At 42.2% G+C, this 16,624-nt stretch overlaps 1 protein-coding gene across 15 annotated transcripts in view; it reads right to left on the reverse strand.

The window, feature by feature from the left end:
- CDON (cell adhesion associated, oncogene regulated) overlaps window positions 1–12,843 on the reverse strand; it is a 103,488-nt gene extending 90,645 nt beyond the window's left edge. For 7 of the 15 annotated variants that reach the window (XM_065529651.2, XM_065529653.2, XM_005580109.5 and 4 more), the window contains exon 1: window positions 12,298–12,345. In XM_065529651.2, the coding sequence (XP_065385723.2) occupies window positions 12,298–12,314 (17 nt within the window). In that variant the 5' untranslated portion in view covers window positions 12,315–12,345. Of the gene's footprint in view, window positions 1–9,249; window positions 9,341–12,297; window positions 12,346–12,582 lie in introns of those variants that run through there. The other 8 variants (XM_005580111.5, XM_005580110.5, XM_074015582.1 and 5 more) reach the window with 3 other exon arrangements.
- Between the last annotated feature and the right edge of the window lie 3,781 nt (window positions 12,844–16,624).

The raw sequence follows: 16,624 nt of genomic DNA on the forward strand, positions 1-16,624 counted from the left end.
GGGCGACAGAGCGAGACTCCGTCTCAAAAAAAAAAAAAAAAAAAAAAAAAAAAAAGCAAGGATCCCAGTAGCTAGGGGAAAAGAAAATGAAATGACTTCTTTAGAAGAACTTTAGAAGAATAAGTTTAAAAATACAAGATACCAGGGAGTCACTTTTACCTTAGGCAAAATGTGCTTCAATGTTTTCCATTAGGTCAACAGTATCTAGAACGCAGAGCTTGTGGTTTAGAAATGTCAAAGACCAAAAAACCAAAAAACCAAAAAAAAGCACCCTTAGAATTTAACTATTTTAATCTATTCCTAAACACATACAACTGTGCAATTATAACCTAAAATAAACCTAAAAAGAAAGACTAAAGTTCCAAATAACACTTTTCTCCAACATGCGAAAGAGACATTTTCAAGGCCACCTAACTTTGAACTAGATTAAAACTTTTATATCTGCTATCAATGCTCGATCATTTAGTCTTCATGATTTCCATTCTAACAAAAACTTTACAATCTCATACATTTCCTGTAAGCAGCAAAAAAAAAAAAAAAAAAAAAAAAAGGTCTGTAAAATACTTTGCAAAATACAAAGGGCTCTATAAAAGTTATTTAAGACATGATCATTATCGGAAACAGGAAAGGAGAAAATTATTCTGTATACAGAATAAAAAAAAAAAATCACAAAACAAGATTTGTAATTGCTGAAATACAAACTCCTCAGCAGGGGACCAAGGATGGGGTGTGCTGTGGCTCCTCCTAAGCCTGTCTGTGAACGCAACGCACAGCCTGGGTCAGGACTTTTCTTTCCCAGTCCCCGGGAGGCTCCATTCTTAGCCTGCAGGGCACACAAACAGACAAGGGCCTGGCTCTGCAAAAAGCAATACTGCACTCCTTTGACACCATATTAGTTACTGTTAAATTGCCCAAGTACACATGCAGCATACATTCACTCTAGGTGAATCGGAAACAAGACACTAGTATTTCTCAGTGAATTAGAAAGAACCTTTATGAGCCAATGGGGACTTCGCCTACTCAATGTAAATTTTTTTTCCAGAAAAAATTCAACATGAAGGAAAAATTCAACATTTCAACATGAAGGAAAAAAAACCCTTAATTGCACAAATGAAAAACTCAAAAATCAGTTTCTCATTCTTGGTTGTTAAAGGCCTGTAGCATTTGAGATGTGGTGGCTGCTGCTTCGAGTCCATGGCCAGCTGACACCTATAATCACAACTAATTAAGTGTCCTGTATACATGTACAGCTAAGGAAACATGAATCTAGCCAAGTGTTATAGTTTCTGCTCTATAAGGGTAATCACTTCCTTATCTTTTCCCTAACAATCTGCCTATCTGGGAAGAGACACCCTAAAAGAACAAGTAAAACACTAACAGTGTTTTCTTTAAGATAATTTCGGATATTATTTTCAAGGGGGGTGGAAAGCATTCGCCTGGATTTACCAAGGTTCACATTTAGAAATCCACTTTGGGAGTTAGCTACAAGACTCCTATTAACATTACTAAGATGCATGCAGTCCAAACCCTGAGTTAAAGTTTATCTGATACCACAAAATATTGATATGAAATCTTTGTACAAGCTGTATTGTATAATTAAAACCCCAACCGTGACTGCTGTCATAATAACAAATGTGAAATTAGTGTAAGACCTAACCACTATGACAATAGCTTTTTTTTTCTTTCTTTTTTTTTTTTTTTTTTTTGAGACAGAGTCTTGCTCTCCCTGCTCAGGCTGGAGTGCAACAGCGCAATCTTGGCTCCCTGCAACCTCTGCCTCCCAAGTTCAAGCAATTCTCCTGCCTCAGCCTCCCAAGTAGCTGGGATTACAGGCACCCACCACCATGCCCAGCTAATGTTTTGTATTTTTAGTAGAGATGGAGTTTCACAATGTTGGTCAGGCTGGTCTCAAACACCTGACCTCAGGTGATCCAACCGCCTCAGCTTCCCAAAGTCCTGGGATTATAGGCATGAACCACTGCACCCGGCCAACAATAGCTCTTTTAAAATGTATCCTCAAACACAAAAGAAATAACAAATAACATCAATTGTGTTTGCTAGCCTAACAGGAGACCACGATTAACAGCCAATCTCATGATGACTCGAAATTGGCTTTAGTTAGCCACGGGATTAAAACAAAACAAACAAACCAAAAAAATTTAACTCTAAATGTATTATGAAAATTATACAAAAGACCTATATACAGTCAAAACATGATTACTGCAATTTCTTTTAAGAGAGAAACCCAACTAAAATATAAAAGAATTTAAAACATGGTGACTAGAGCTTGGAATTGGGAACTCAGGGTAGAAATCTGATCTATTTATTTCTGTTGTAACCCTAAAAAGGACTCATACTATAAAAAAGAAAGTATGCCTAATTTTCAATAAATAGAAATCAAACTACTGATTTAGAGATCACAACAATTCTAATCAAATTATAATATGACTTGAAAATATGTTAAGTAGAGTATACACACTCGACACTTGGTATCCACAGTTCCTCATCTACGGATTCAACTGACTACAGACCAAAAATATTTGGAAAATAAAAATATACAAAATAATACAGGCCAGGCGTGGTGGCTCATGCCTGTAATTCCAGCACTTTGGGAGGACAAGGTGGGTGAATCACTTGAGGTCAAGAGTCCAAGACCAGCCTGGCCAACATGGCAAAACCCCATCCCTATTAAAACTACAAAAATTAGCCAGGCATGGTGGCAGGTGCCTGTAATCCCAGCTACTTGGGAGGCTGAGGCAGGAGAATTGCTTGAACCCGGGAGGCGGAGGTTGCAGTGAGCCCAGATCACGCCACTGCACTCCAGCCTGGGCAACAGAGCAAGACTCTGTCTCAAAAAAAAGAAAAACAAACAAAAAAACCTTTAAAATATACAGTAAAACAGCTATTTACATTGTGTTAGATATTATAAGTAATCTAGAGATGATTTAAACAGGAAGATGTGCATAAGTTATATGCAAATACAGGGAACTTCAGCATCTAAGGATTTGGATAGCCACAGGCAATAGGGGGTATCATGTCCTGGAATGGATCCCCCATGGATATTGAGGGACGACTGTATTTACAACTAGGTGTAAAATATACTTTTACCCACCAGAACCAACTCAGCAGAACCTCGCTATAATTCTTATTACTGTAGAAGAAAACCTGCCATTTCCTTTTGGATGAACATCCAAGATTTAATGGAAGAAACAATAAAATGACCTCATTTAAAAAGTTGATCACACAGTAAGATACAGCCAGGAGGTAAATCACGGGCACAACATAGCAGTTAAGACTCCAGTGTGGCTCTACTCAGGAGTATAATAATCTATTAAGAACTATAAAAATACCTCCTCCAGGTTTAGTAGTCTCAAGGTTTACTGGAACTACTGCTTGGATGTTAGGACACCAGACCAAAATCCTGATAACGAGCTGTCATTAAATCATGGTCATATCTAGAAATCTAATTTCACAATAACAGTGCACAGGATGAAATGGGAAGGAGGAAACACTAAATCAAATCAAACTGCTCTGATTGGTAATCTGATATTATTGGACTGGTGTTTTTACACGGAGAGATAAATAGCACCTTTCTAGCAAAACTGTACGGTCACATACATAATCACATTCAGACATTCAGCCACATGATCATTTTATGAGCCAGTATCAGATGCTTTCACTACATTGCAAGCTATGTAATATCAAGCCAAATTGTGACATTTAACCCCATTTTATAAATGAGGATTCCCCATACCCACTCTCATACTCTCATAGTCACCAACAGGAGAGAGACCGTTAGAATGACTGAGATAGAGCTTAGTGATAAACACTATGTCCATTCCAGCTGAAACCATGCTCACTCCCTAATTCTTACTGCCTGTTATTCACTGCGTTGCTGTTTTGTTATACACACACCCTAAGGCCAAAATCATGAAAAGAAGCCAAATTAAATGGGCAGGAAAAATGTCTTATCCCCAGCTTGCAATGCTATTTTTCTTTTTATTGGAATAAGAGACTGCCAAGTTCTGATGTCACTACAATAATTTCATGGCCTGATAAAAGCAGTATTTTATCCAATAAACATTCATTCCCCTTGCCAATTTTACCTCTAACCAGGCAGTGTGTACAATTACTCACTGAATAGATATCAAACTATAGTAAAATAAAGAATTCTAATTACTTTTATTCTGATACTGTAAAAAGCCAGTAACTGTCAGAAATTTCCCTGGCAAGAAACACAATCCAGAATATATTTTCTAGTACCTACATACCCAGAAGAACCCCTGTAAAACACAAAAAGACAAAACATGGCATCAGCTCTCTGGGCACTGAATAATGTTGCACAGAACAACTATATACATTTTAAATATACAAAATTGTTAAAATATTCAAAATATTTGACAAGGATTCCAGTAATAGCCTGATAATGCATGTCCTAGTATCTTCCACATGTAACTGTTTTTTTATCTAAAGCTTTCGTTCATCTTCACTACTTGAAGCTGTGGTATCGCTCCCCGAACTTGAAAGTCATTGATGTCACTGAATTTTTAAGAGCAACATTGTGTGTTGAAATCATTCACGGACCTAGAGAAGACGGTTCAGCATCTTTCTACTCAGTGTGTTCCACCCAGCTCATCAGGATTATCTGGAAACTTGTTAGAAAGGGAGGATATTGGGCCTCACCCCAGACCTACTGAATCAGAGCATGCACTTGAGCACATCCCCTGACCCAGAAATTCAAATGCACATTAATGCCATCCAGGATATCTGAGTGTTTAGGACTTGTTCTGCAGAGTGCAAAGAAAGGCGTGGGCGGGCCAATGTACATAGGGGAAAATCACATTGTCCTTAAGGAATAAGGGGGAGACCAACATGTATGCAATTATGATGCCATATCAGTGCCAGGAGAGATGCGTTTCCAGCCTGCGAGAAAGCATGGCATATTCATGGAAGGCAAAGTAGCTGGGATGGAGAAGCTTCCAGTAGGCATATAACACTGTATATGCAATTAAAGACCTGGGCTTCAATAAGTGAGCACTTCAGGGACTTGAAAGGATTTTAACGAAAGCAGTCACATGACCACATTTACATTTCAGAAAGAGTACTCAGGCAAAATGTAAGAAAAATCGATGATCTGGAAGGGGACAAACCAAGACTGAAGACAAGGGGATGAGTTAGTAGCAGTTTAAGCAGGAGTTGCAAAGGCATTTTTTTCATCTCACGTGCTGAATCTCCTCTGTCCCTCTCCCAAAGTTTGAGAAGGAGAGTGGAGGGGTAAAGTAACGGTAACAGAGAAGAGATAAAGGCGGCCCACTTCTAAGCTACAGGGAGGATGGAATTGGTATTGATGGGCATACATAAATATAAAACAGTAAAAACTCAATATACTTTTCTGTTTTATAAAATGGAGAAAATACTATTTTGGTGATTCAGGATTCCACAGTTCCTTCCATCATTTAAAATATCATAAAGTACTATATTTACGGATACAAGATGTGTACATGGTTAAATATCTATGGATCCCAGAAAATATCTTGAATATGGTTTTGATACTTGGATAAGTCACTGATATCGGCCTTTTCCCCCTATATGAGTTATTTATCTCTCTTGTAACTCAAGTTTAGAAAAGTTGCAGTGGAGGAGGAACAAGAGGGGCATTTATTAATGTTTACATATAATGTGTTGTAGGAATGAATAAATAACTGGGCCAACAAATGGCTTCAGATGTATACCTATATAAAAAGGTAATATATGCTATACTTTTAAGTATTATCATTTCTGATACTGATACACTTAGAATATTGGAAAAGTCCCTATTTAAGTAAGGAGGAAAGAATATTTGATATTTACTTGTTATAGTGATAAACTAAGGATTACATTCAAAGTGAAAACAGCCAGCAAGTCGAGGCAATCTCCAACTTTAAACTGGAGCTGGTTTAAAAAAATGTATTTATCCAATGGCTGTTTGGAACTTTCAACATATTTCCTACCTCCAAAACCATGTACGTGGTGGGTATGTAGCCTAGGCACACCATAAAAGCCTATTTCATGGAGCCTCAGTCCTACAAATGCCTTAGAGGTTATTTGGTTCAATGTCGCACCCAAGGAAGAGATTCTTCCCACAGTACCCTTTGCAAATGCCACTAGAAAACTTTCAGGAATCAGGAGCCCATGTCCCTTCCAAACAGCACTGTTTCACATGAGGCAGCTCTATTTGTTGGATAGTTCTTCTTTCTTCTGAAATATAATCTGCATCTTTGAGTGCGCCTATAGATCAAAAGATGAATCATGTATCACTATTTCAACACTCCCAACCCCACTGAAATCCTGGCCACGGATGGTCTGAGTTAGGAAGAAAAGGGGACAATTTGCCCCTCTCCAGTCCAGGAGAACCCATCCCTGCATATGGCTGTACGTGAAGAATGACCTTGTGTCAAGAGCTACGAATAGTCAGATTTAATACAATTATAAATGTTGAAAAATACAATGTCTCCCTGAGAGAAAAATGGCTAGTGTTCAAGCAGAACACCCAGAAAATCCTTAATCAACATTTCCAATAACAGAAATACAAGCTATTAACCGCAGCCAAAGTCCCTTCCAAAATTTAAAACAAACAAACAAAAACCCTTCTGATTCATCTACTGAATCATCTTGTCTGTTTGTGAAATAAATTTTATTTAGCCTATTTGAGAATTTCAACAACACAAACAGAAATTCTAAATGTATAGGCACAGCCTGGCCGCAATTGTTAACAGGTGAGTGGCCAACACTCTTCATCCTGATATAAGTGCTTGGTCCTGTTCTTCACAATCTCACTGCAGTATAACATCCTAACTCTACTTTCTTCCTTTTATGGTGGACTTCTTCTTTTTTCTTCAGAAAAGCATTGTGGTGTTTCATTTTAAACTCAAAGAATATTACACTAATGCTGGGCTGGTGGTTACTTCTGTACAACGCTAAGTGTTGATTATGGCATTTAATCCTAAGCGTAAAGGCTATAAGCTACCTTAGATGGTCCTTTTCCCCTATTTTGAGGCTCCCTCCTAAAAACACACACATAAAAATGAATACAGTTTTCAAAGCATTTGGTTTATGGAATTGTAACTGAAGGTAATTATACCTTCAAGTAGTGAATAAATCCAGTTCTGTGAATAAAAATGAGGTCATGGTTGTTTTCCTAAGATAGCCATTGGGATCCGATTTTCTAGTAATGCAGGAAGAAGTGTTATTTTCTTTTTTCCTCCAATGTGCCCATAAAATGAATTACTATGAATTTCAAACTGCACAAAAGACTCTACAACAATTTTAAAAGCATGCATTAGTACTGTATACATAAATAAATGCTATTCAATAACATGAATAAATCTCGCAGGCTTGTGTCTATTCTAGTGCTCATTATTGAGCAGCACAGAACTCCGACATAGACTGTATACTGTCGGAGTCCATTTTCATATGGTTCACGAACAGGCAAAACTCATGTATTCTATTTCGTCAGAATAGCTGCTGGCTGCTAGCAAGAGGGAGGGCTGCCTGGATGGGCACCAGGGAGCCTTCTAAGGCCAAGGAAATGTTCTATATCTCAATCTGGGTACTGGTTACCACAGACATGTGCATATGTAACAATTCATCTAGCTGTTCACTTAGTATACATTAGCTGTACACTTGTGTATATTACTATGTTACACCTCAACTGGAAAAAAATAACACATGATGTCCAACTGCCTTCTAAGTTTCAACTGCAAATTTAAGAAAGCTGTAGTGTTCCATGTGCTGGCACTATTACTAGCTTCTGAGAACTCCTCATTATTGAGTATTTCAAAGAGATCTCTTCTGGATCAAAGTAATACACTTACACGTACAGGAGGAGTTCATAAAAGTAACAGCAGCTAACATTTACAGAGGTTTTACCATATGCCAAGTGCTTGACTTTCATTATCTCATTTAATCCCACAACAGTGGTAAGACATAATTTCTGTTACTATCCCCACTGTACAGATAAAGACCCCCAAGGCTTAAGTCAAGATCATTGCCCAGGCTCACATAAATAACAAGAGGTGAGCTGGTCTAGAACGAGAATAGCTGAAAAGCAAGCTCTGCGTCAGCTTCCGAATTCCCTGTTTGTATTAGGGTAATATCAAAATAAAATCGGCCTCACAGTTCCAAGTAACAAAACATCAACAAAATACGTAACTCAAGTTCAGTAATATAACCCATATATTTTTTTCTCACGTAACATTAAAGGCACATCAGTGGCTCTTAAGCATTGGAGTCCCTACTCACATTCCAACAGATACACAGCAGAACAAAAAGTTCTTTGGGCTAGTTTTTCATTCTCTCTGACCATCAAAATACACTGCACAGCAAAGCGACTAAACAGCTGTGAGTGCGACAGGCACAAACTGCAGTGTTTACTCCAATCCAATCCAGGGTCCCTTCAATTTGGCCAGAGTAGTAGGAGAAACGCCCAGGATTAAGGTGGAAAAAAAGCTAAACATATCTTCAAAAAGGCTTCTTTATTTTCTAAACACACTGTATTGTGAGGAGAATTTGGTAGAGGGCTACATGGGAGCAGGACGGAAAAGGCCGTGTACTATTTACAACATGATTTTACTTGGAAACAAAATATATCAAATGAACCATCAAATATGCTACTGCTTTCTGCATTAGCTGAGAACTAGGAGCATTGGAATTCACATTCTTGGTAGACGAAAACCAATTAACTACACTATCCACCATTCGGAACTGGTTTTCCTTGAAAAGTACACAAGAAACAAACTGGGCTAATATTCTGAAAAAAAGGTGGTGCCCAAACATTATTTGAGGCACGGGAAGAGAGACTTGGGAAGGAAGACACACTAATGTTTCTCAAAAATGTTGCTCCAAAGATTATACAGAATGTTTTTGGCAGATACGTTTTCATTTACTTGGCGCTGCTAGCAAGTCTGCAAAGTAATGCCTCAAAAACACTAGAAATGATAGAATTCTTAAAAAGACAACAGAAAAGACAATCTAAATTAGAATTCTATAATAATAATAATGTAAGAGAAACAATCAAATTCTATCAAGAGTAAACTAAAATATGCCTATTCAAACAAGCATTTCATCACTGCAAAACAATTTGTTTCACATGAAGTCTGATTTTGCTCTCAGTTTGAAAGTTACTAAAACGATACATCAGCCTTTACAGGCAAGACCAAACAGTAAGATAATTTTACATATTTATCAAAAGATCATTCAAAGAAAACTTACCAAGTCTGCAACGTGTATAAGCTTGTGCTTCGGAGGGAAAGCAGAGAAGCCACTTTCTGTACTTACACTGGAGTTCACTTCAGCGCTAAACACACATCACTGCAGTCCTGCTTGTAATAAAGTCTGGACTAGCAATCTGCCTTTGGGTTGGGCTTTTCTCTTACAAGATAAGCTGTTAAGTCATGCCTTGATTTTAGATCTGCCAACATATGGAGTCTTCTAATGTAGCCTTCCCTCCACCCCCTCAACTCCCCCCTGCCCACATCCCCCCAATCCCCGCTCTGCTCCACTCCCTCTGCACACACACACATACACACATACAAAAAAGGCACTGCAGGGCAGAAATTCCTCAGGTGCTCGCTAATGGAATTCCCAGGGTCTTGGAGCCGCTTCGGGGATCAAGAGATCTCATAGCCCCTGCTGGGGTAAGGAGCAGCGAGTCTGTTCCATTTAATCAAACACAGAATGAATTTTCAGCTCTATTCACTAGCTTGTCTCCAGGGCTCTCAAAAGGCACCAGGCAGCTAGAATCACACACATGTGGCTCTTTTAGGCAAGTATAATTAGCTTGATTTTAAAAAGCCACATTAATAATATCACCTCAGGACCATTATTCAGGGGACAGATGACAATGATACTGTATGTTTTAAGCCTGACAATGGAGGAAAGAACACAAACAATGAGGGAAAACTTGAAGGATTAAAAAAAAACCAACAAACCAGTTTTTCATTTAATTGGAATCCAATATTTTTCAAGGGACATTAAGAATATTCCATACACCATCCCTTATTTTTAATAGAAGAGAATCAAGTAAAGCCCTCCCCTGTGCTGTTGAAAGTCAATGAGTGCCAAATACACAACAACAACTTATCACATGGAATGTTTACACACAATATAAAAATTTAAGTAAAAATATTCTCGAATTCAAGTTCACGAAATTTCTTGAAAAAAATTCCCCATCAAAAAAATACTGTAAGAAAGCAAGTCCTTCAAAGCAACATATTTGGCAACCAGGCTCCAAATTCTGTTTCTAATCTAATTAGTTTGTATTAAGTTCATTTACTTAAAAGGGGGGGGCTACCATGTACACAGCTCATCTACAGCTCCACTGTGTTGCCTTACCCATACTTCTACATCATGCCACAGCTGATCACAGGGCACTGGCTCATGTCATTACATGTTAAAGCAACACATTTTTCAATTCATTATTTATTTTCTAACCCTTCCCTGATTTTTACTAAGATAATATTTAATTCCTGAAATCATTTCCCTAGCATTTAACTTAGAAACAATCACCAATTTTAGTCCAAATGTTCGCGAAAATAAAAAAATTCTACAGAAGGAAAATTTTACTTCAACTTACATTTCGACAAAACCATACATGAAATTGTCTACAAAGTCATGAAGGCAGATGGGCAAAGTGGGAAAAGAAGAAGAAAGCCCAAGAAATAAATAGTCAACAAATTTTTACCTGCCCTCTTTAGAGCAAAGCCCTAGGACAGAAGTTCCTATTCCCACCTACTGCCTTCATCTGTATATACCTCGACGATCTGGGGCAGAAAGTCCTATCTTAAAGTGAACTTAATTCCTTTCCTGCAAAGTCAAACCACCTGCAAAGAAAGCAAGGCATAAGACAGATTTAGAAGCCAAGCTACACAAGCTAGATCAGTATCCAAGTCCTAAGGGTTCTTTGTACTTGAAGGCTTGAGAGTCAGAGCTGTTTAAGTACTTTGCACAGAAGAGGAGGTTGATGAGAACCATGGCAATCAATCAAAGCATCCCAAGTGAGTTATTACACAAACAACAGCACAGTACCTCTAGTAACTGATTTTCCTGGCTGACTAAACCATTCAAAGACAGACAGATTTCCCAAACACTGGGAAGTTTTTGCATGAAAGTTAAACAATATACATTTGTGTGTTTCTTAATAGCAATATAAATGTTTCTGTTCTACACACTGCCAGATACACACCCAGGGCACGTCTTTACAAAATGAAACAGGTTTTCTCCATCCTTCTCATATAACTTCAAGTGTGAGGCAGTTCATTTCAACATGTGCGTAACAGAGACTGCAGTATTTGATGCTTCCTGGGTTCCGAAGAATGCTATCTAGTTAAGCACTAATTTAACATTTCTAGAAAATTTTTTGAAGGTTTTCTTTCATCTTATCCTAAAAGTTGAACTATCCCCAAATTTTCAGCTAAAAACAGACTGAGGGTGACTATAAAATGTCATAGAATGTTCAGAATTATGCTGACAATAAACTCATTTCATTTTCTAACATCCTCCCCACCTTCCTCTCCTTGGAGACACTGTCCACTAGGTATGCCAAGTGTCAGTTGGGAATGTGAGGGTTATGTCATCAGTGCAGAAAGGAATCAGAATTCTCTGACTTGGCCTCTTTCATCTTTACTGGCATAGGCCTGAAAATAAATCTCATGTGAGCTTTTAGTCCAACCTCCCGTTTTTCAAGGTGTCTGGTTTGGGACACAAAGGCTGACTTTCTGTTGATGAGGTTCCCTAAATTCTGGATTCCCACTGCAAAGCAGTCTGCCCTTAAAGCACCTGCCACCCTCTGTCGTCCTGATGAGGAAGGGCAGGCACTCTGGAAACAGCTCCTTTTGGAAAGCCTTCCACCTGATTTGGTGGGGTTAGGGAGAACAATGAAGGGAAGGGCAAGAGAGTCTATCTATCCCCCTCAGTGATTTATTGCTGAAATTCCTAGATGTGGAGAGAAAGCAACAAAGGTCTGGAAGCTGCCGACTGAAATAAATAGCGAGCTGTAATGTATTTAGCAAATGATAATGCAATCCACAGAAAGCTTTACAGAGGAGAAGGAAAAATACACTCCCTGGGGCTGGGAAGTCACTGAGTGTTGTGAAGGCAGAGAAAGATACATTGTGCAGGAAATTTCTCCTGCTTCTCCCTACACATAAATCACTGTCTCTCGCGGGCGCTCTGCGGGTATGGAAGTTGAGAGAGGCCAGGGACCCTGCTCCCTTGGGAAAACGCCCGGGCGCCCTAGCTCCCCACTCTGCGGCATCTCACCTGCCCCCGAGGACCATCGTCAAGAAGAGGTTTCGTCGTGTCACTGACACCTCACCCCGCCTCCTCCCGCGAGGTGGCTCCGAGCGCCCGAGGACGCGGAACGCCGGGGCTCCCCGCCCGGCACGCATCAGCATCCAAACCCCGCGCGCAGCCCTGGACCCCCACGCCCTCCCGGGAACGCCAGCCCGCCAGTCCCCGGGACCTCCCGCCCCCTAAGCCAAGGCCCCCCAAGCCCAGTGCCCGCGCGCCACCTCCCCTCCTGCGGCGGGACCCCCGCCCCCGCACCTCTCCGCGGGGCTGGCTAAGCCTCCAGACCTCCTGCGCGGCAGCCGGCTCGGAAAGCCACCCCCAGGTCATCCCCCCGCGCGCGCGCGGCGGCGGCTACGGTGGCGGCGGCTGCGATCCGAACGGGCCCCTCCATGCACCGCGCAGGGCAGAGGAGGGAGCGGCGCCTCGCACGCCGGGACGGGGGCGCTGGGCAGGGCGGGCGGACGTGGGGTCCCGGGTCTCCTCGCACCTAGCCGCGCGAGCCGGGCTCCCGGGCTCAGGGGAGGGGTGCTGGGGGGGCGGAGTCACCGGGGCGCGCCCCCGCGGCCGCGCTCCTCCCCGCCGAGGAGCGCGGGCGCGTAACTCGGCGGGTGCTGGGCCGGCCCGGAGCACGCGAGCAGCGGGAGGAGGGACCGGGGAGAAGCAGACGGAGGCGGGCCGTAGAGGCCGCTGCGCCCCGCCGGCCCGCGCCCCGCCGAAGGGTGCGCGCGCAGCCTGCCAGATCAGCGGCGGGGGCACGGGCCGTACCAAGTGGCGGAGGGGGGCACGCTATCTGCAGGACCATCTGCCCGTCGTTGACCTGCCTATTCTGCAAGAGAGATACCCCAGAGGAGCATAAAAGGGCCTATTCTTGGGTGTAGGACAGGTAAGGATGAGTTGCCTTAGCAAGTCACGGAGATTCCCATCATGCCTGTACTCACGCTCCCCTCACCTTTCATTCCTCTGGAGAGGCGGCTCTTCTGGCAAGTCCCCAAATGGTCGACTCCGTCCCCGAGGCCCCGCCCCAGTCTCGCTCCGGCCCCGCCCCTCGCCTCTCTACCTAAGATCTCTGAGCCGCCAACGGGTGCATCCCTTCTGCCGGTTCTTGCCTAGTCTCTCTTAGGGTTCCAGCGGCCCACCGCTTATACCTCCTTCGCCTTTCCACCACTCCACATGTTTAGTTCCTTAGGCGGCTTCATCTGATTCCTCACCCACCACCCACCCGCCCTGCCTGCACATGCACGTAAGCAGGTAGCAAAACTCAGGGCTAGGAGAGGCGTGGTGTGGCCTGGTGGCCTTTGGCCCCAGAGTCTTCCCAACTCGTCCGTTGGACCTGCCCCAAGTTATCTGAGCTCAATGAACTTCAGTTGTTCAAACAGAAAAAGGAAAAATAAATTTCTATTCAAAAGGATGCTGTAAGGCATAAATATGATACTTCGTGAAAAGCACCTGCCACTCAGTGGGCATTCAAGGACTGTAACTTCTTTATCAATTATTATTATTAGCAGTTAGCTCTTTTTTTCCCATCATCATTGCTTACTTAGTTTAACTACAAAAGGAGCCTTAATAATAGTTAAGTTTATAAATACTCGATACTGAACTTCAGGAGAAATATGCCAGTCCTCCCTTACCTTCTTATAAGAATTTTAAAAAGAAATACTTGGAAGTGTGGTATTGTTCAAGCAGGTTAGCTTTCTGCATTAGCTAGATTCAGGGATTTTGTGAAGCCCCTGGAAAGAAAGACAGTACAGGAAGGAAAAAAAAAAAACAAAACTTTTTTTTTAAGACGGAGTCTCACTCTGTCGCCCAAGCTGGGGGTGCACTGGCGCGATGTCTGTTCACAGCAACCTCCACCTCCCAGGTGCAAGCGATTCTCCTGCCTCAGCCTCCCGAGTAGCTGGGATTACAGCACGTGCCACCACACCCAGCTAATTTTTGTATTTTTAGTAGAAACGAGGTTTTGCCATGTTGGCCAGGCTTGTCTTGAACTCCTGACCTCAGGTGATCCACCCACCTCGGCCTCCCAAAGTACTGGGATTACAGGCGTGAGCCAGGGCATCCAGCCGGAAAATAACTCTTAACTCTAGTTTGTTCTCCACTGTTCCATTGTTCACTTATTGAGACCAAGAATCTATATGTTATTAACAAGGTGTAGTAAACGATTTTTCATTCAGCAAGTAAGACCTTCTATGAACATAGAGGATTTAACTCAAATGAGAGTTTTGTGTGGATGTAATAGAAGTCTTGCAAGTTTATTGTGGCTACAGAGAATTCCAGGTTCTTCTCCTGGGACACAATGCACTCTGCGCATCTCCAGATCTCACAGTGCCATTTGAATTCACTATACCTGCTGTTAATCATAGTCAGACTGAGAAATAATTACAATGTTTGTTGACACTAATTACTTCCTCTCCCCCTTTTTTTGTAAAGCGGAGAAATCATTTCAGGTGTAAAACTGTTTTTCGTTAATGAATCATTCATCCATTTGTTCAACATTAAGAAACAATGTGCCGTCCCATGCTTCAAAGAGCTCACAATCTAACTGTGATACAGACACACACACGGATAAGTACAAGGAGACGCCTTCAGTGCAATCAACAGGGAGCTGTGTGAACACAAGGTCAGTGTTGCCTACCCTGTATGGAGCTTGCGAGAAAGGCTTGCCAAGAAAGTCTTACCAAAAGTGACCCACGAACTAAGTCTTAAAGGATAGTAGGAGTTGGCTAGATAAAGGTGAAGGAGTGGAAAGATGGTCTAGGCAGAGGGGACATTAGTAACAGAGGCGTGGCCAGGCACGGTGGCTCACGCTTGTAATCCCAGCACTTTGGGAGGCTGAGGCGGTCGTATCATGAGGTCAGGAGTTTGAGACCAGCCTGGCCAATATGGTGAAACCCCATCTCTACTAAAAATGCAAAAATTAGCCGAGCATGGTGGCAGGTGCCTGTAATCCCAGCTACTCTGGAGACTGAGACAGGAGAATCGCTTGAACCCGGGAGGCAGAGGTTGCAGTGAGCTGAGATCACGCCACTGCACTCCAGCCTGGGCGACAGAGTGAAACTCAGTCTCAAAAAAAAAGAAAGAAAGAAAGAAAGAAAGAAAGAAAAGTAATAGAGGCATAGAGGCAAGCAATTATGAATACACTGTAGATCAAGGGAACTGCAAGCTCTTCTCTGTGGCCTAAGTGTGAGGGGTCAGGTAGGGATTGGTAAGTGAAGGCACTGCAGAAAGAAGCTGAAACCAGGTCACAGATGGCCGTGTATGTCATGCCAAGAAGCTTGGACTTCATCCTGCAGGTAATGGGGAGTCCATGCAGGATTTTACGTGGGAATGTGATGTAGTCAGATTTGTGCTTAGAAAGATCGCCTAGCAACAGTGATCTTTTGCAGATAGATTTGAGGGAGCCAAGCCTGAGGTCAAAAAATTTGGAAGCTTTGAAGCAGTGCAGGCAGTTTAATTCAATCAAGAGAGTGCACTAGGAAGATAGTAATAAGGACAGAGAAATGGGGATAAACTTCAAGAACATGAGGAAATTTTGGCAGGACTTGAAACTGATTGCATGTGGAAGGTAAAGAAGAGAAAGGACTCAAGGATGAGCCCAGCCTGCTAGCTTTGATGGAGAGTGGTTACTCTCCCTACCCCCACAGCACCAAGAAAGACAGTAATGTCCTGCAGAACATACAGGTTTCAGGGAAACAATCATGTGTTCAATTTGGAGCCTTTTGAATTTGAGGTACCTGTATACTATTATCTAAATGTGTTCCCCTAGATTCATATGTTGAAACTTAATTGTTGGCCAGTGTGGTGGCTTATGCCTGTAATCCTAGCACTTTGAGAGGCCGAGGCAGGAGGATCACTTGAGGTCAGGAGTTCGAGACTAGCCTGGCCAACATGGTAAAACCCCATCTCTACTAAAAATACAAAAAATTAGCCGGGCATGGTGGCGCATGCCTATAGTCCTAGGTACTCAGGAGGCTGAGGCAGGAGAATCACTTGAACCCAGGAGGTGGAGGTTTCTATGAGCCAAGATTGCACCACTGCACTCTAGCCTGAGTGACAGAGTGAGACTCCATCTAAAAAAAGAAAGAAACTTAATTGTCAATATGATAGTATTAAGAGGTGAGAACTTTAGAAGCTGACTAAGTCATGAGGACAACCCTCCTGAGCAAGCTTCATGACCTTATAAAAGGGCTTCAAGGAGTTAGCTAGCCCCTTCTGTCCCTTCTGCCATGGGAGGACACAGAGAGGTCACCATCTGTAAGGAGCGGGCACTTACCAGACCCTGAATCTATAGGCACCTTGA

Source organism: Macaca fascicularis, chromosome 14, assembly GCF_037993035.2.
Source record: "Macaca fascicularis isolate 582-1 chromosome 14, T2T-MFA8v1.1".
NCBI lineage: Eukaryota > Metazoa > Chordata > Mammalia > Primates > Cercopithecidae > Macaca > Macaca fascicularis.